This window comes from Elgaria multicarinata, chromosome 3 (assembly GCF_023053635.1).
Source record: "Elgaria multicarinata webbii isolate HBS135686 ecotype San Diego chromosome 3, rElgMul1.1.pri, whole genome shotgun sequence".
Classification (NCBI taxonomy): Eukaryota; Metazoa; Chordata; class Lepidosauria; order Squamata; family Anguidae; genus Elgaria; species Elgaria multicarinata.
Window position 1 is genome coordinate 65,222,422 of NC_086173.1, and position 19,841 is coordinate 65,242,262.

At 37.9% G+C, this 19,841-nt stretch overlaps 1 protein-coding gene across 8 annotated transcripts in view; it reads right to left on the minus strand.

Annotated features, from left to right (window-relative positions):
- Window positions 1-19,841, minus strand: part of GABRB2 (gamma-aminobutyric acid type A receptor subunit beta2) — a 133,770-nt gene that overhangs the window by 75,712 nt on the left and 38,217 nt on the right. For all 8 annotated transcript variants that reach the window (XM_063120542.1, XM_063120544.1, XM_063120543.1 and 5 more), the window contains one exon: window positions 7,626-7,846. In XM_063120542.1, coding sequence (XP_062976612.1) covers window positions 7,626-7,846 — 221 coding nt within the window. The remainder of the gene's footprint in view (window positions 1-7,625; window positions 7,847-19,841) is intronic.

The window sequence follows — 19,841 nt, forward strand, 5'->3', positions numbered from 1 at the left end:
GTTGCTGGGGAAAGTGAGTGGGAGTGTGCTGCTGCACCATGTCCTGCATTGTTGCTCCCTGGCTGACAGCTGGTTGGCCATTGTGTGAACAGAGTGCCGGGCTAGATGAAGCTTAGGGGACCCTCTGTCTGATCCAGCATGGCTCTTCTTATGTTCCTCTCATACTTGCATGAAAACAATGGGAAATACACCCTGTCAACAATAATGCTTCAAAGCAAGAGAGAGAATCTAGACTGCGTTGGAGCAAAACACCAATTATAGTTGTAACCTGGCAAAGAACCATTAAATTGTTAGCATATATGCAGCACATGTCACCATGAGGTATGGTCTTCTATATGTTTCTCTTTGTTTGGTGAAATATGACCAACCTCCACACTACAAGAGGCTCATAACTACATAGGAGGACAATGCCTCATAACAGATAAGACTGACCATTTCACAAGTACTGTCTACTGTGACTGCAAGCTGCTCTCCAGGGTCTTAAATGGGTCTTTCATATTATTTGCTACAACAGTACACATAAAACTAACCTACATCCCAAGACTTTGGAATCCAGTAATTGACAAGGAAATTCCTTCTTCCCAAGGCAAATCTAGGAAGCAGCTTCAGGGCAGAGGAGGAGTAAAGGAGTCAATGGAGTGTGAGATAAAAGCAAAAGGCCTGGACTGAAAAATAAATGGGGATCTTGCCCATGAAATTTGGCTGTGTTTTCTCTAGCATAATATTAATTCTGGTCTACATTACTGCACACATATGAAGAGGAGTCCAACCCCCAAAATAAGAAACCACAACTCAGACGCAGCTGTATGAAGAACCTCAAAGGGTAATTTTTAGGGGTCCAGGGACCTATGAGCAAACCTGGATTAAAGGAGCTGTACAGTACCTAGGAAACTACTCAAACCTAATGATCCATGAGTAGTGCAAATACCTTTATAAATATTTTTAACAGAGAGTATATAAACTCATTTGGATTATGGAAGCTTCCCTTTGGATTGTCAGGGAAGCTCAGGGACTGTACAATTCCCTTTTCCACCCCGAATGAATACTTGGGACCTTCCCTGAGCCTGCCCCCAGTTCCCTTGAGCAGCCTTCCCCAACCAGTGCAGAGCAGTCCAGAGGGCTGCCCTAGAGCCAATAAATAAACAAACACATAAATAAACAAACCCAGCCATTAGATGTGCTTACTTGGTATTGTCTAAGCTGTGACTAGTGTCCAGGGCTTGGGAGTAAACTCAAAGCACATTTTTCATGTGTGTAGAATCCCATTTTACATTTTGAACTGTCAAAGTCTTTCCCCAAGCAAGTTATGTTTAATTTGTAATAAATGTGGGTTCTATAGAGATAGGAAAATTCAACAATTTCACCAGTCTCATCTGAAATGCATATGAGGAAAGAATCCAGCATTTAAATGCCAACCAACACTCCGAAGAATCATCCTCTTCTTTGATGTCAATACTGTAAAATTGAGAGGCTGTTGCTATGTTACACATAAGTAAAAAAAAATCCCTTTCCACACATCCCAGGTGTCAACATGTGGTTTTTCAGCTGTCTGCCAGATCTGAGCCTTGGGGAGTTGGACAATTGACAATTGTGCCTGGATGCAATTGGACACTGAGCTTCTACACAGATTGAGGGGAAAAGTCATGCTGTAGCTGAGCTGAGGGAGGAAGTCACATATACAACTTCCGTGCCTAAAAGATAGTACTCTCCTCTGTCCTTTAGAGACTGCTGTATAAAGCTGTTTATGCCACCAAAAATGCTGCCAAAGAATCAGCACTACAGTTGCCTACTCTTGAAATAAATAATTTTGTAAGCAATATATCAGATCTTTTTATTTTCTGGGCTTTTAAGGCTCAATAAGCTGTAGCTGCATGTTTTCTTTATTAGTTTAGTGTTCCTGTTTTTATAGTTTCAATCTTTTATAGATTTGTATTTTAAATAGTGGGGGGAGAAACAGCAACACAACTAAAAATTTATGAAACTGACACCGGGTTGCATGGAACAGCATACTATGACTTAATGGGTTTTTTTTAATAAGCCTGCTTCAATCACTGCCCTTTCTTTGAGAAGCATTTGATACGGAACTTCTAAACCTCTATCCACTATATTACACAATAGCCAGTGTCATGTAGTGGTTGGAATGGTGGACTGGGACTCAGGAGATCCAGGTTCTAGTCCCCACTTGGCCATGAGGCTCTCTGGGTGACTTTGGGTCAGGTACTGATTCTCAGCATAACCTACTTCACAGGGTTATTGTGAGGATAAAATAGAGAAGACAATCATGTAAGCTGCCTTGGGTTCCTATAAATGAAATAAATGCCAGAAAGAAAGAAAGAAAGAAAGAAAGAAAGAAAGAAAGAAAGAACAAACTATTGGAACAGCTTTCTGTCCAGTCTGTAAACTTACATGGTTTATTCAATTGCAGTCATTATAATGGCAGCCTCTGGAGAATGTCTAAGGAGGCAGCCATTTTGAATCGTCCCAAATTCCAAAAGCATCTCAGGAGAGGGAGAAACAAAATGACAGCCACTCACAAACTTTTCAACCCTACCAATTTTCTTTTGCTTCACTCCCAAATACAGCCAAAACAAAATAGTCAGTTTTGAGGGAAATGGCTCTCGTCAATTCAGTACAGTCCTAATTTTAAATAGTACTTTTCATTTTTTTTCTAATCTTAGATTATGCCTGCAAGCTGCCTTGAAAAGTTGCTTGATTATAAAGAGTAGATAGATTTCTAAAAACAAAAAAGCATGACGTGTACAAGATATTGTGCATCCAGAAAACATTTACACATTTTAGTGATAGAGAACACCAAAGCCTGAGAAATGCCAACACTTCTATCCTTCCCAAACCTACATCTCATGCACATACAGTTGCAAGTTATTTATATTTACTTCCACAACTGTAATAAAGTGCATCATGTTTGGGCACCTTATGCCTGTACATTTCTTGAATCAATTTAATGACTTCATGCAATAGTTGCAACACAATAGTCGAGAGTCACAAGGGTAAGGATGCTGGCATCCAAAGGTGATTCACCCACCTTTCTGACAATGGCTAGAAAAAAAAAACGGGGAGAGGAACTGGATAGGTTAGGTTCTTTTCCCACTGCTCCAGGTTGCTTGCCAACCCTGGCCGTCTCCCTTCAGTACTGCCCTTTGACAGCTGCCCATAGGACAGGTTCTCCCCTTTGGAAACCAAGAAGGAAGTGCAGGGTTTGGTCCAGCTCAAGCACAGATCAGTCAACCATGGCAGAAATCCTGGTACTTTCTTCACTTTCCTTACCAGGACAGTTATTCTTTTTAATGTTCAAGCCGATGGATGGTGACTTGTTTTTCTTGGCTACAATCTGTTATATTCCACCAAATGACCCTGGCTTTGCTCAGGCTCATTCTGTTACATTCTACCCAAAGAACAGTATTTTCTAAAGTACTGGATAACAAGTGATTGAAAATAAGCCAAATTCCCTTTTTTGTTACAAGGATTTCTCCTTTATTCTTCTCCTGTGATCAACTGATACTAGTCCAAATTCTCTAAAAAATAACAAAATCCAGTGAGCCACACAAGATACCATTGCCCTCTAAATTTTGTTTCATGTGAAGTTTTTTTTTTAAAAAAGAAGTTTACTAAATGAATCTGTTAATATACAGATGCTTTGCATACATCTAAAAAAATAACCACAGCAAAGTATAGTCAAGCTAGAAAAGAACCATCTAAGCTAAAGAATATTTAAGGAGTACTAGGCGGGAAGTTGCATCACAACCAAGAAGAAGGTTCATATATAGATGTTTCACACTTCCTTGTCGGGAACTGTTATTTTTCTTGGTTTTTCACCACAGCTGTAAGTTATGCTACAGTAATTTTTGTGATGGTGGGGAATGTTTGTATCAGAGCAAGAGAGTTGGCAGCTGATGACATCTGGACTCCTAAGCAATGATCCCCAAGGTAAGATTCTTTTCCTTAGACATTTCAAGTCATATTTATTGGTCACAACTCTCAAACAACTCCCATTGTTTTCTTTTTCTGCTATGAACACACTTTGAAATAAGAAGAAAATGTCTAAACATATATGAAAACAAAGCCTATTTAAAGTTCATCAGACTTTCACTGGTCAAATGATGAGTTTTTAGACAAGCTGCAATCCTGTAAACACCTAATTGAGAATAATTCCATGGCATTCAATGGGACTTACTTCTAAGTAGACATGTATAGAATTGCACTGTAAAGGTGCAGTCCTATACATCTTTACCTGGGAGTAAGCTTCATGGAATTTCATGGAGAAAAAAGCTCACATTTTGCATGTTTAAAATTAACAATTACAGTGCAATTGTTAATTTAAAAAAATCTGGCGTTTTTAAAAAATCACTTTATAAAGGAATCATAATCTGATGGTCTAAGGCACTAAGCAGATGAAACTATGTTCTTTAATACAAAAATATTGTTTATCTCATTCTTTACCAATCATACAACAAAGCTTCAGCTTAATGAGGATAGATGTTATAATTTGTTCTTTCACAACTAATTGTGGAAATAGCATTAATTCAGAAATAGCATTAAATTCGTAAAGTTGCTATTCTAAATTTTAAGGAAAAATCATATCTGCATCCTTCTAATTCATAGCATGAGCCGTGGTATGTGGAATTCTATATTTGAATCTCAGACCAGTCACAAACTGACTGGGTAGTTTCAGGCAAGCTATTGCCTCTCAACTTAAGATACTGAGAGGAGTAAAGGTAGAGAATTACGAAAATGAAAATCTATATAAAGGCTGTTACTTTTCTCATCAAGGATGAATCAGATTTCACAGCTCATCTGGAAAAAGTACAGTTTATTTATTCTCTCAAAACAGAGAAAAGCTGTAACCTGAATGCTAAAGGCCCATGGTGCCATGTCTATTACAAGCCCTTAGAAAATAATTTGCTTCCGAAACAGCAGTTTCCTAGTAGCCAGTGCCAGGGTCAGATCACTTAAGTTATTTCAGTTTCTAGGGTCTATGCTCTTCTAATGCTTAAAAAAGAAAAGAAAAAGTCTGCATGTAGTTCGTTTCCTTGTGGCTTGATTTCTGACATCTCCCTCTGGCCCTGTAACATATTTCCCATCTGTTCATACAGATGGCATATTTCAGCAAAGTCAAAGGAGTTGGTGTCCCAACATTCCAATCTATTATGCTACGCTTGCATGCATGGGCTGCAAAATACTGGGGAAAAGGTTTTCTGCTTTAATGAAAATCAAAGAAGAAAACCTTATACAGAAAAGCAATTGTGTAGCTATGTGACTATCTACCCTCCTTCCTCCCAGAGCCATATGTGTGATTAACACCAGAACACAGTCTGGAAAAGGTCTAATTCATCCATCTCAAAGCAAAGTATGGAAGAGTCCCTTGCCAGTTTGACCCATAAAGGGAATCTTTAGACTTTGTGTTTAACTGGACTAACTGCCAAGGTGAAACCTGCTAAGGGACTTTTCTAGACTTCCTTTACACAGAGAGCTGATATAGCCAGCAATTATGGACACAAACTAATCTTCCAATTCAAATCTTGCCATTGTCATGCACCCATAAATGCTTTATAAGTACTAAATACTAGAAACATGATTCTGAGATTGCTTTCTTAGGCCTTAGCTAGACCTAAGGATTATCCCAGGAAAACGGAGGAGTCACCCCTGCCTGCTCTTGGGATCCCCTGCGTGTCATTTGGATGAACAGGGACGATCCCGGGAGAATCCCGGGATATAGGCCTGGTCTAGCCATGGCCTTAGATACCAGGCCTGCTATGTTCAATGGGACTTACTCTTTAGGAAATGGGTTCTCAGTCTAAGTATTATTACTTTTCTTCAAAAATGGAATTGACAATACTAGGATGTGCTCTGGTTTTAAAGTTGAGTTTAAGGAGAAAATAATAGTCACAAAAAGCAGCAATCAATACTCTACATCACAGTTCTTACTTCAGTTAGATATTCCTCTTCCTTGATCATAAAACTTGCCTCCTGTTGCCTTAAAAAGGGGTGGGTGTTTTGTTTTTTTTAGAAAAGAGATACCTGGTTTTCTTCTTCTATCACTAACTCTGTAAGACACCACAACGGTTGCCCACACAAGTTCAGCTTCCCGAAACCCCAACCAAGTTCATGGAGGCCAAATACTGAATCATCTTTTAGGACATGTCAACATCATGGAAGTAAGTATCTCCTTGTCCTTCTGCAATGGTTCATCTCACACAGAAACAAGTCTTTTTTTTTCTGTACAAGGGGACAATTTTGCGTATGTAGGGATTAGAGCTTGAGGACTTATTATTCAATTATTTTATGGCTGAAGTAAGCATTCCGTGGCAAACATGAGTGGTAACCCAGGAAGCTGTTTCTCCACTGTGAAGTCACTAGTGAAGGTCTATGGTGAAGATTCACGGTGTTCCCAGATGTGAGTTTTCCATGTCAAGGTATGAAAAACAGATGGGGGGGGGGATCTGCAGGGAAAAAGCAGCAGGCAGGGAAAGTCTCAAGCATTCCTTTTCTGGCACTTCTGTACTACTAATCTGCCACTTCACAACAAAGAAGCAGCAACTAGGATTCATAAACTATATTCACTGCAGGTACATTACTGTTCCCTTAGAGTTCAGAAACATTTCTGAAATATCCTGCCACAACTGTAATTCTGAAGCCCCTGCTAGTTTCAAGAACTCTTACTGCTGATCAAGGAGGTATCCTAGTGCTACCAATCAGAAGGCAGCTATTCTGTATTTTTCTTAAAGGATTATCTGCAATAAGAAAAATGCTGGAAGCGGTGGGAAAACGTGAGGGCTATGAGTGGAAGAAGCCTTTGCCTGGAACCTCTCCGCCCCCATAAAATGTGATAAATGAGACAGGACAATGGCATAATAAAAGCCTTATCTGGAAGCACCCCAAAGCTCAGGTACTACAACTATATTTAAATTTGAAGTTGACAGAAGCTGTTTGGCAAACTCAATTGTAATGTGACAAGGACAAAAAAATTAAGAAGACAGAAAGCTGGGACCACAGGAGTTACATGGATGCTGATATTTACTCTTGTCTTTTAAATATCAACAAGATACTAACACAGGAAAAGTATTATTTCAGAAATATGTTGTTGCAGTGCAGATGAAAAGACAAAATTATAAAACAGGTCTTCCCCACTCCCCATGCCCCCACCCCCACAAAACCTTAAGCACAGATATTTGTGTGCCATCATGCATGTTTGTAAGAATGTTTCCTGAACCAAATTAATTGTTTTGTCTGTGATTAACGTGTCCAATGTTTTGACAAAGGCAAATATCATCTGTAGATTTTTCACTTTTCACAATCAGTGTTTCCTTACCGAGAGCTACACTCACTTACCTAGGAATAAGTTGCATTAAATTAAGCAAGACTTACTTCCAAATAAACATGCACAACATTGCCTGCTCTATCACATATCAATTCTACCTAAGTTGTACCCAAGAAACATCCCTTCCCTTCCTCTTTTGTTTGTATCAAAGAAAATAAGACAGAAGATTGAGTCCAAAACCACCTGGGCAAAGAGCACAACTGAAGCTATGAAAAGCTGGAGAGAAAGGGGGAAAATCAGTCTTAAGTTGAGATATAGAATTATGCTATTTAAAATGTTTGATGCTGACCTGAGACCATAGAGAACTGTACCATCTGGATGTAAACGAATCATCCTGTTCTTCACAGTGACACCATGTACAAATGACTTCTTATCATTCAGGAAGTAGGTATCAGGAACCCAAAGCTGATCTGCTACTCTATTGTCCAGTGTAAGATTTAAAGGTATTACATTATACGAAAGCCTCTTATCCCTCCATGCTTGCTGAAAGTACATTGTCAAGGTATAGTCCTGAAATGATAGAAGAGAGAGGGAAGAAATAGGTTGAAATAGGTTTTACCATTCTTTCTGTTACTTGAGTTACGTAAAGCAAAACAGAGTTTCCCCTATATAACTATCTATATGGCCAATACCTGTAGCATAAATGTTTGGAGCATATTCTGTCCTATGAAATAGAGGGCATAAAAATCAAACTACAGGGCTCACCACTTGAGCACCATGCTATAGTCATTTCTTCTTCTTCTTTTTTTTAACCCTCCTTCAACACGCATAAAAACCTTGAAATATTAAAAGCACCATAACGGTTCAGCAATTGCCCCATAAATATTTCTTGTTCTTTAGGAATACCATATTTAATATTATCTGCATTACTTGATAAAAATGTTAAATGTTAGCTCTGGAAGTGTGATTATGATTTCCTTTTCCCAGATACCAATAATAAAATTCCTTTATTTATCTAAACAACTGAAATACCAGGGATGAAATTATTCATTATTTTACAAAAACTTCAATCTTCTCAACAGTCAAAATTTTATGCTCAAAAATGCTACCTAATTTTTAATAAATTATAACATACTATGTTTGCTATTTGCCATTTGTCTAGTAACAAGATTCTTTTGATCGGATGTAATTAACTCAGCAAATTGTCACATTCATCTGGACCTAACAAAGTATCATGCACAACACGATCAAAGAAACAGTCTATCACTGATCATGCAAATTATCACTAACAGAAAGCAAGTACAATAGGTGTCTTCCTGTTGAAAGGGAATGTCTATAAAGAAGATATTTCTAAGGATTCTTCATAGTGTGCAAGAAGTGTTCACAAAGACCTGTATGACGGGTGATACAGAGAACATTCCCTTCAGGAATTTTATCAACTCTTCTTGCATTTGCAATTTCCTTTTTTTTAACTTCTTAAACATGCAGCCTCAAGGTCAGAGAAAATATCACAGTGCCACCCACAAAACAAGAAAAAAGGAATTTTGTAACCTAAAAAATTCTCCTATCAAAGAAGTTGAATGAATTTTATTCATTTAGGTTTGCAAAACCCAGACAATCCAATTATTCTGCCTTGCAGGGGCAACAGCAAAAACACTAATGTACATTGATCCCTTAAGCTTTTTGACTGAGCTGTTGTTTTATCTATTTGAATGGTTTAGCAATTGTGCACATACATCAGTATTCCTCAGTCTTAGGGATGGGCTTCATTCAGTTCACATTTTTATGTGAACCTACCAAATCTGCGCAGGCACAAACCCAAACCCAAACCAGTGTGTAATTAAATTAAATGTCAATGGGTAGCATCCAGTGGTGTCATTTCTGAAACTCAAACAGTGCTTGCAAGAGCTCCACCAAAGCTTTCCATTGTCCAAGTGGTTGCACATTATACATATGCAACAGGTTGCACAGTGGGCTATGCAAATGTAAAACACATCCAGTTGCACAACGGTTGCGCAAGTGTAATGCACAACTACACCAGGGCAAATGTAACTTTAGTTGGATTGTTCTCTTGAGCATAGTTCAGAACCTAGTTTCTTCTAGTGCAGTGCCATTTGTGCTAACAGAATGACACAGCTGGATGATGCCAATTATCTGCCAATTTTCTGAAGTTTGTGATCAAAGCTCACACATTAAAAAATATGAACAAAAACTGTACAGTATATATTACATAGAATTCTGGGCAAGAACACCATACCTTAGGGGAAATCACCTGCAAAAATATGTATAATTTGAAAAATGCATACATTCTGAGAAATGCCCAAGGAAAAATACATATATTTTCATGCAGACCTTAAAAAAAACAAATTCGTGAACTGATGAGAAATAGGATAGAATGAATTTAATGAAGGAAAAATAAGCAGAATGGAACTTAACACTCTTGTCCATCCCTACTCAATATTTGAACATGCCCTCCTCCCATCTTCTGAACTTCCTATTCCCATCCGTTTCCTTGTATACAACTCAAAGGCACATTCTGCTTTAAATGAATAAATGTTAATAAATTTGAGTCTGCGCCATTAGAATATTGAAAACAGTAACAGTTATCAGTTCTTCTTTACCATGAATTACTGCAATTTCTATTCTGGCTGCTGGGCTCCCATACTGCATTTTGGCCCTAAGAAGTGTCCTGAAGGCAGTTTACAAAATAAAGTATCACAAAACCAATTTAGAACTATGTCAGAATTGTTAAGTATTTAATTAAGTTATTATATTTAAATATTTCAGTTTAAGTATTAAAATCAAGAACAGAGTTAAAACCTTCAATCTCAAATTAAAAGCTATTAAAAGCCAGGCAGAATAAAAAATGTGTTCATTTCCTACCTAAAAATTAGCGGAGTACTCTAACCTACTTTAGGAAATAGAAAAGATGTAAAATACGGATGCACCCACACACACTATATCCACTAACTTTATACATTTTTCCCATTAGATACAAATGAATGGTGTTCAGCCAGTGATGAGACAGTTCTATAATATTTAAATGTCATTAAGTTTTTAACCTCCCTTCCCTTCCAGGGCTTCATAGTACAATATGATTCCAGCTGTTATTAACTGATCACTTTTCAAAGCATCCAAAGCATTATTCTGAAAACCTTTTGCCTACTGTGTGATTATACAAAGATCATAAGCTATTAAGAATTATTCTCAAGCTCTCCGTGGATGAGGTCTGTGGAAAGTAGTACCACCAGAGATAGTACTGCATCAAAACTGAAAGATCATGCGGGGAATCCTGGACAGAAATACACCTGATTAGTTGTTTAAAAGAGTAGGCCTTTTGCAGAAAAGGCACAAGCAAAATCCTTCTCAGCTGCATGCAAAATTGAACACAAATATACTTGGTATATGTCTGTATGAGAAACACATAACTTGTGTGCATGCACATACACCGAGTAAGATCATCTAGATGGTTGGAACAAAATGTATGGTGCAATCCTATGCATGTTTAGACAGAAAAAAGTCCTACAGTTCCCAGCATTCCCCAGCCACCATGTCTAAACATGCATAGGATCGCACCCTTAGCCTTTCCTAAGTACTTTACATGTTGATGTTTTCTATCTCAACATAGTCAGCTATATAATATTCTTGTCCTTTATACCTATGTGGAATTATGAATCAGACAACGTCTTAGGTCAACTAAATAAGGTTTCTGCAGTTTTTAATACGAAATTTCAAGAAATAAGGCCAGTAAAACTGTAGTAACATAAGATAGGGTGTCAACTGAAAAATAAAATCCATAGTATTACATTATCTTTGGGCTGGTCACCTTTCTCCTCCCCGCATCTCCACCAGTCGCCATTATAAGAACAGTTCTTGGACTCGCAACAAAAGTTCTTGGTATCATTATAAAATAAGAATTTTTCGCTGCATTCTAAGCATTTTTTAGAACAGGATACAATGTTATATGATGCATCATGTAATAATAGAATATCCCTCTGGTCAAAAACGGGAACGGCTTCCAAAAATCAACAGTCGATAATTAATAAAAGTTTATAGGGATAACAAAACAAAAAAGGTTCAACTGTTAAAAGGGAAACCAATACAAGATGACAATACAATACTACTGCAGCATATGGAAAGTAAAAAAGAATTTATCAGAAGCTAAATGCTGAAGTATTATTTATTTATTATTAATAGTTATATATGTTTATATAATAAAATCTCTCATCAATTTACATATAACAATATTAAAATCTCACAATTTCAACTACAATAACAATAAAATCAATACATAAACAGCAAAATGGAACACCAAAGTCATGATTAATTATGATTAATTACAAGTCAGAGAAACCTTGCTGAAGCAACTGCATTTTCAGGAGGCATTTAAAACGTATCACATTTTCAGTCTCCCAAACAGCATGGGAGAAAGTGTTCCAGAGGGTGGGTGTTACTGTTCAGAACACCCGCTCCTGAGATGTTACGTGGCCACATTCTACCACTACCAAATATGAATCAGCATAATGTCTGATTTATAAATGCAAGAACTGCTGTCTTGTTGAAAGATTCTCAGGAAAAAAAAGTAACTGGCTAAGTTAATTCCTTCTCTTTATATATTTGATGCAGAAGTTATACTACTAGCATCTTTAAAAATTGCCAGAAGACAAGAAAGATCATTAGATTTTTGTCTCAGCTGCAGCTCAATAGTTAGTTGATAAATATCAGAAGTAATTTATTTATTTATTTTACTAGCTTATGTAATCAAAACTGTCTTCCAGAACTAAATGCTCGAAAATTTTTGGGACACTCTTAGAGGTGTAAAAAATGAAACCACAAATGCAATACATTTGAGTGAATTTCAGACAGCTCCATTTGGTCAAAATTAATCATCTAACTCTAATGAACACAAAGAACTGACAGCAAGTGTTGAATATTTTAGTGTTCCACTGATACTTGCTGACCCACAGGGTACTGAAACTATCTTCTTCCTGTCTCTTCTTTCTTGGATCCAAAGCACAGAACCACTATTAAGCTATACAGGCAAAACAAAAAACACCCCTGCCTCTATATTGCACTTTTTAAATTCTATTTGGCAGTGGAAAAATCTTGCTTTCCTAAACAAATTTGGAAAATATTTCTTTGACATTTCTTTACACTCTTCTTCTTTTTTTTTTATAGCAAACAGGTTTGCCTTTGTATAAGTTACTGAGGGTTATTGTGGTCACTGATAATGCTGGCTGAACATCTTTGGGGACCTCATCTAATCATTGTCTGCCTTTTGTTACTCACCAAGATATTTTATTATGTTGGACTGCTGCTGCGTAAATATTCATTCAAACTTGAATTTGAACTTCTATGTGTGTCACCTTTTGAAGTTTCTAGAAGAATGACTAAAGGAGCAATCCCATGCACGTTTACACAGCATGCATAGGATTGCACACTAATAAATTCAATAGCCTCTCTCTCTTCTAATTAGATCTGCAAAAGCCACAATCTGCTAAACATTCACCCTCTGAGCATATAATCTTAGCAGTGCTTCAAACATTGTGTCTTCTATACAGATATGTCCTTCAAAGAAAATCTGTGCCTATACTGCGATGAATTCATAGAATACAGTGCAAGAAATAAATTTGAATTGTCTCTAAATGGCCCAAAATCCTACTAAGATGTAAGGTTGTTAAACTGAATATTGTGGGTGACCTTGGATGTTCATTTCACAACTATCAACCTTCCTGCCATTGTACTCTGCCCAGTTCTAACAAAATGGTTTAAAAACAAGTTCTGATTCATTCCTTTTCAATCAGTAATAAACATGATGACTAAGGGCATGTCAACACAAGACTTTTATATCAGGTTCATCCCTAGGTCGTCCCTGTGTATCCACATGATGCACAGGACATCCCAGGGGCAACCAGGGATGACTCCTCCATTTTCACGGAGTAACCCAGTTATCTCGATTTTCCCCACAGTCCTGGGAGTATCCCAAGACCACGGGAGGTGTGGGTGCCTGTCCCGCCTGGTGACCACTTACTCATGTGCTTTGTGCCCATCAGGGAAGGGGTGGCAGCAATTTTGCAAACCCTTGGAATGGCAGGGAGGGGGGTTGGGGTCCAATTTTGGGGGGCTACATTTCCCCCCTTTTTCATTTGAGTAGGGCCTCACTCTTGTGTGACCAGCCCCGCTGCTCCCCCCCCCAAAAAAAACAGTGGCTGCAACATCCCTGCTTCCTCCCCGGATGTTGAGCACTGCATGCGAATCCAGGGGAAGGATCTCGCGATCAGCATATCGCAAGATCCTCCCCCTCCCTCCCTTTACACCCTTAGGAGTAGACATGCCTATAGTCAAATTTGAATGTGGGACAAAGTCACAAAATCAGATCAGAGTGAGGGAAATGCTTCCAGGAACAAGGCTCCCCCCCACTCTGAAGGTATGAATAGTCGTTGAGCGTCATCACACGGGGGAATCATGTTTCCTTACTGTCGCTTCTCTGCACCCGTGTTTGTCCCTCATTACTTCCTCTTCTGCCCAGGGGGGAAAGAGGAAGTAAAAAAAGACCCCATATGGCCCATTTAGGGGCCATTTTTATCATGCTGCTTTTCCTGCACACAGCAAGAGATCACAGCAAATTCTTTTTTTTAAAAAAAAAGTCGCATTAAAAGGGGTCTATTTTGTGATGGGAAAATGAGCGGAAAGAGTGGGAGGCGGACGTCATTGTCTAAAGGACACACTCCCATACATAAATGGGCAGAAGCGAGTGTGCAATAAAACATTCATCTGATGAACCTCGTTGTCCCGTTTTGCAAGGACCATAAAACATTACCAAAAGGGATGTTGCTTTTTGCCACTGCCCACAACTTTCAACTCCTCTGCACCGCACCTCACCATTTTCAGCTCAGCCCTACTATAGCATAATGATGGTGATGTGTCTTCCGAACATTATATCTATTCTTTGAGACATACTCATTTTTCCTCCTCTCAACAAAGGAGTTAATTACTCAACTGAGAGTTCTTTTCCTCTGAATCAGCATATCATTAATGGCATGGTCTATATTAGTCTTTCCCAACCTGGAGCTCTCCAGTTCTGTTGGACTGTAACTACCAGACTCCCCAGCCAGCCTAGCCAATGATTAGGAACGATGGGAATTGTAGTCCAACACATCTGTAGAGCACCAGGCTGGGGAAGGCTGGCCTACATGGATGATGGCTATAGGGGAAAAACAGTTAAGGATGCTGTATCCAATATAACTGTTACTACTTTACAAAGAGCGGTTTGTTAGCCATTCTCTCATGAATAAGGACAAAATCTGAATGTGTAAAGAAACTCTTTATTACTTAGCATGTGTTGCAAGTTTTAATGCAAATTAAGTTCTAGTTGGAAACATAAAACAGTGATTTTTAAAATGGTTGACAGCTGAAGCCATGGCGCAACAATGCACATGGGTCAGCACAGATGGAACTTCAGAGCCCTTATAACAGCTAAAAGACTTACACTAGCATATTTGAAGGACAAACCCACACCTCCTATGATGAAATGGATTGAGGACCTAATAACATTATCAGCTTCTGAATGGGTGTTATATAGATGCAACTTGCAAGTGGATAAATGTACAGATATCTGGTCTGCTTTTCTTGAAACCTTTGTATAACTCTTCCCCCCTTTTTTTTTAATGAATGGTACATATGATGAAAACGATGATAATCTTATATACGTAATATATGGGTTTTTCTCTCTCTCATTTTCATGATGTATTTTCTGTTCAGTTTTCTTGATATTCACAATAAAAACAACAAAACAGCAACAACGCATAAAAATAAATTTGGCAGTAACAAGTCACAGACAAATTAACATCCAAATTGTATACTAGAGAAGGTATGCTCTGCCATGTGAGAGAACTGCATAAGTGACTTTGCCGACTCCTCAGAAAACTCAGCTTAAAGCCGATGTTTAAAAAGAATGATAGATCACTATGTTATTCTCAAATGCGGTTTTGCCAAGGCAGGGAGGCAAGCTGACCTAATTGCTATATAGTAGCTATAATGTTGTGCCAAGATGTTTCAATACACACATTGCAAAGCTGTTCACGTTCGTTCAGCGAGAACAGTAACCCTTAGAAAAGAAATTAACCTGCTGCCTGGATGATTGCAATGCATTATATGTAGGGCTGTGGTTCTGAAGACGGTCCGGAAACTTCAGTTAGTGCACAATAGAGCAGGAGAGGCTGCTTAGTGGAACTGGCCATTTTGAACACATTACTGCAAGGCTGATTGCCGGTCACTTTCTGGGCCAAATTCAAAGCATTTAAAGCCCTAATTGGCTTAGGACCAGTCCACCTTCTGCCATATATTCCTGCCCAATTGCTAAGATAAGTCTTTGGAGGCTCTTCTCTGGGTCCCACTGCCCACAACGATGCGACAGGTGGCTATCAAGTAAAGAGCCTTCTCTGTAGTGGCCCCCTATCTGCAGCATGCCACTCCCAGGGAAGTGCACCTGGCATCTTCATTGACCTGGTTCACGTTTGTCTTCCAACTTGGTTGATCCATTTCCCTACCAGCTCCATGAATCTAATAGCTGCTGCTTCTGCATGTCACTAATTGCCAGGAGGCCTGAGAAATTGTCATGATTTCTTATTCGATAAACTCAAGATCATCACTTTCATTGAGCAACCCTGTTCCGCCCCCCCCCACTACACACACATTGGGCCCAGCATGTGTGTTTGTAAACTGATTTACTGCAATAAACAAATCATAAGAAATCTGACCAGATACCGGATGGCAACATTATCCTGTAGAATAAATCTTAAAACTCAAGACTGTGAATTTACAGTTCAGCAAAAGACAGTTTATTGGCTATTTTGGCTATTGGGCAGTATAGAAATGAAAATAAATAAATAAAGAAATTATTCATAACAAAGGCTAAACTATAAAATGGTATGCGTTCCGCAGCATGCATTTCCTCATTGGTAGTCCTGTCATATTCCTTATGCAATGTGTTCATAACACCCTTGCAACCACATTACACACACCACTTAACAATGACAGAAGCAGTTTTGCTTAGCTGCTCAAGTTTAGCTGCAGCAGCACTAACTATTTGAGCTGTTGCAGCTAAACGAAATTCTCAAGAGATGGAATTACATGAGTTCCACTTTACAAATGAAGACCAGAAATATTACTCACCCATACAGATATTTACTAGCTAACCTAACTTTAGTAGTTATTTCTAGCCTAAAAGAAATAAAGAACCAAGTTCTGTAAAATTTCCCTGTCTAATTGCTTGGAGGTAGTTCTTATAAGACAAATGGCTATTTACAAGCTTGAGTTAGTTACCTGAGGAAAGATAGATTAACAGACTCATGGCCATAAGTGCAGAACTGGAAATCTTGTAATTACACAGAGTTTGTATTATCATGCATTGTTTGCAAAAAAAGTAAGATAAAAATTCCAGATACAACTGAATGGATAACCATTGTAAAAGGTTAGGAAGAAGCAGGATACGTCAAGCACACACACACACTACCATCACTACAAAAAGCATTTAGACTTTGAAAGTTCAAACGATATGAAAAACTTATGTTTATTATTTTTAAAAAAGCATGCATAGTTGGCCTCTGGTCAGAAAATTCAGTGGTGGATGCTTAATGCTTTAAATCTGAGAGTATTAGGTTGAAGTCCTATACACTCACCTGGGAGTAAGTACCACTGAACTCAATGGTGCTTACTTCTGAGTAGACCTGAAGAGGACTACACTGTTAAGCTTTCCCATCTGAAAAGGGAACAGGTTTAACTATCACAATTTCTGGTCTCTACCAATAAAACATACTTATTGACAAATGGCACATAGCCCGCAATCCTATGAAACTTACCTAGGAGTAAGTTCCATTGAATTCAATGTGATTTACTTCTGAAGAGGCATGCATGAGCTTGTACTCTTAAAAATGTAGTTAAATATAAGCCACCATCAAATTTGAAAATTAATATATACTGCAGGTAATAAGTCACGGGAAAAAACATTAAACAGAAATAAGCAGCATAGTACTTCCAGTTCTATTTTTATGCAATGATTTATGATTAAGTTGGTAAGAACTGGTTGAGTTAAATATGTATAACACAAATGCATAACAGTGGTGAACTAAAAGCAGGCTGTGTTGTAATCACTACAGTATTTTTTCCTCCTGGAGTTAAATCTCATAACATGAACAAATTTATCTTCATCATTACATGCTGCCAAAAGCTAAACATCAACATCAATCAAGAGCTGATTCCACGAGGAGAAACATTATATGTTTTGCCACACAGCTGCACCTCCTCCTACTGAAGCCATCCTACTGCAAAAAGGCGGTGCTCTGAACACTGCAAACAGGTATGTTAGCATTTATGAAAAGAAAACAACAACAATAACCACTGTAAAATGGCAAGAAGAACTACTAAATGGGTTACATTTTGAAACTGGATGGTACAAAGCTTGCAGATGATAATAATTGCCTTCCTTTCTCAAAACTTTTCTTTTGCTTCATAAAGCTTATTTCAATTTTGTTACTATTTTTAATTGAATTAATTTATTTACTGTAGTTTTAAAATAACTGAATGACTGAAATTCTCTGAATGGTGTACAATACATTAAAAACATATAATACAAACATTAAAACAAAAATAGTACAGAATAAAAGGGAGGTAATACTAGCAGCAAAGAAAAAACAATTTCAACATCATTTTAGTATCCTCATCCTATCAGAGAAGCATCCATGCTTGTCAAGGCCAATAAGGAAGGCCCTACGCAGAGCCCTGTTCATACAAGAAGTTAGTTTAGATGTTGGGAAGAGCAGGGCCTTTTTCTGTTATATCACAAAACTATGGAATGATCTTCATCTGATGCTGAAAGGTTATTCAGCTCAGTGCTAACTGAGCATCTTTGATGAGGATTTTTCACGGATGGGGCTCCCCAGATGCAAAGATTATTATTATTATTATTATTATTATTATTATTATTATTATTATTAATTACATTTATATAGCACCCCATAGTTGAAGCTCTCTGGGCAGTTTACAAAAGTTAAAAACAGTGAACATTAAAAACAAATATACAAAATTTAAAACCATAAAAAGCATAAAATACAAACAAAAACAGACAATATCTTCCCTAGGGAGGGACAAGAAACCAGTTTGGTTCACATTTTAATGCGAACTTATTGAATTTGTATTTCCCCAACCAATATATGAACCGAAACACAGTTCCCACTTCAATACTCCCATTTTTCCAAACGCTGTGATTCTCTAATCACAAAAATGCATACAAAAATGTGTGTGTTAGGGAAAAGTGCACACAAACATGTGTATGAATTTTGTGTGGATGTTTTAAAAGGTAATTTGCAAACGGATACAGAAATGGGATGAAACAAAAGACTGGGGGGAAAGGAAAACTGCGTGAAATCAAAATTGATAGACTTGTCTATCCCTAGTCACCACTCGCCCCACCTTCATTGGTGGGAGGAGCAAAGCAAGGCCCTCTGAGGATAATCTTAATACTTGGGTCCATAGAGATGCCCAAGCCACAAGGTATTTAGAATTTTAAGGGTTAAAGATAGCATGCTGAATTTTGTGCAGAAATGGACTGGAAGCCAAGTGCAGTTGTCAGATTGACAAAATGTGTTCCGTGCGACTGGTCACAGTCAGCAATCTAGCTGCTTTATTTCAAACAAACTGAAGTTTCCATGTTGTTTTCAAAAGCAGCCACACATTCAGCAGAACATTAATCTAAACAAGATGTTACCAGAGTGTAGGTTAACCACAGCCAGACGATTTCTGTCTGAGAGGAGTCGGCACACGGACCTCAGCTAGTCAAAAGTGCTTGTGGAACAGATACCCGCTGGCCTCAAGAGACAAAGCTGGATTCAATAGCTCTCTCAAGCTACAATTCTGATATTGAATTCTTTTTCCAAGTCAGAAAAAGCTCTGGATTGAGCTTCATGGTTTATGGGCCCTGCTCCAATACATTACATCAGTCAGCACCTCTAGCTCCCATTGAGGTTTTTGGGGGAGGGGGACAAAAAGCTCATCTTTTTATAAAATAATGCTACTTTTGTTGTCTTTTTCTTTTATTACTATTTTAATGATTGTTACCTTTTTAATATATATATTTCACTCTGTATATTTTATTATAACTTTTATTCATGTTGTTAGAGCTTTGAAATTTGGAGTAAATTCTTAAATACCACTACTTTCATCATCATCATCATCATCATTATTATTATTATTATTATTATTATTATTATTTATATAGCACCATCAATGTACATGGTGCTGTACAGAGTAAAACAGTAAATAGCAAGACCCTGCCGCATAGGCTTACATTCAGAAATGGTTTATGAAACCATTTCTAGACTAGAGCAATCAGGGCCGTTTTCCCCCCTTTGAAGCCGCTTCCAGAATGGTAAGTTACACCAAATGTGAAATAGCAAATATGAAATATTTTTATTTGTAAAAATATGTATTCCTTTTCCTAGGGATTCAGGCTACATTGTGACAGCCCATTCCTTCTGATGGCCCAGCTAATAAACATAGCTAGGGTTAC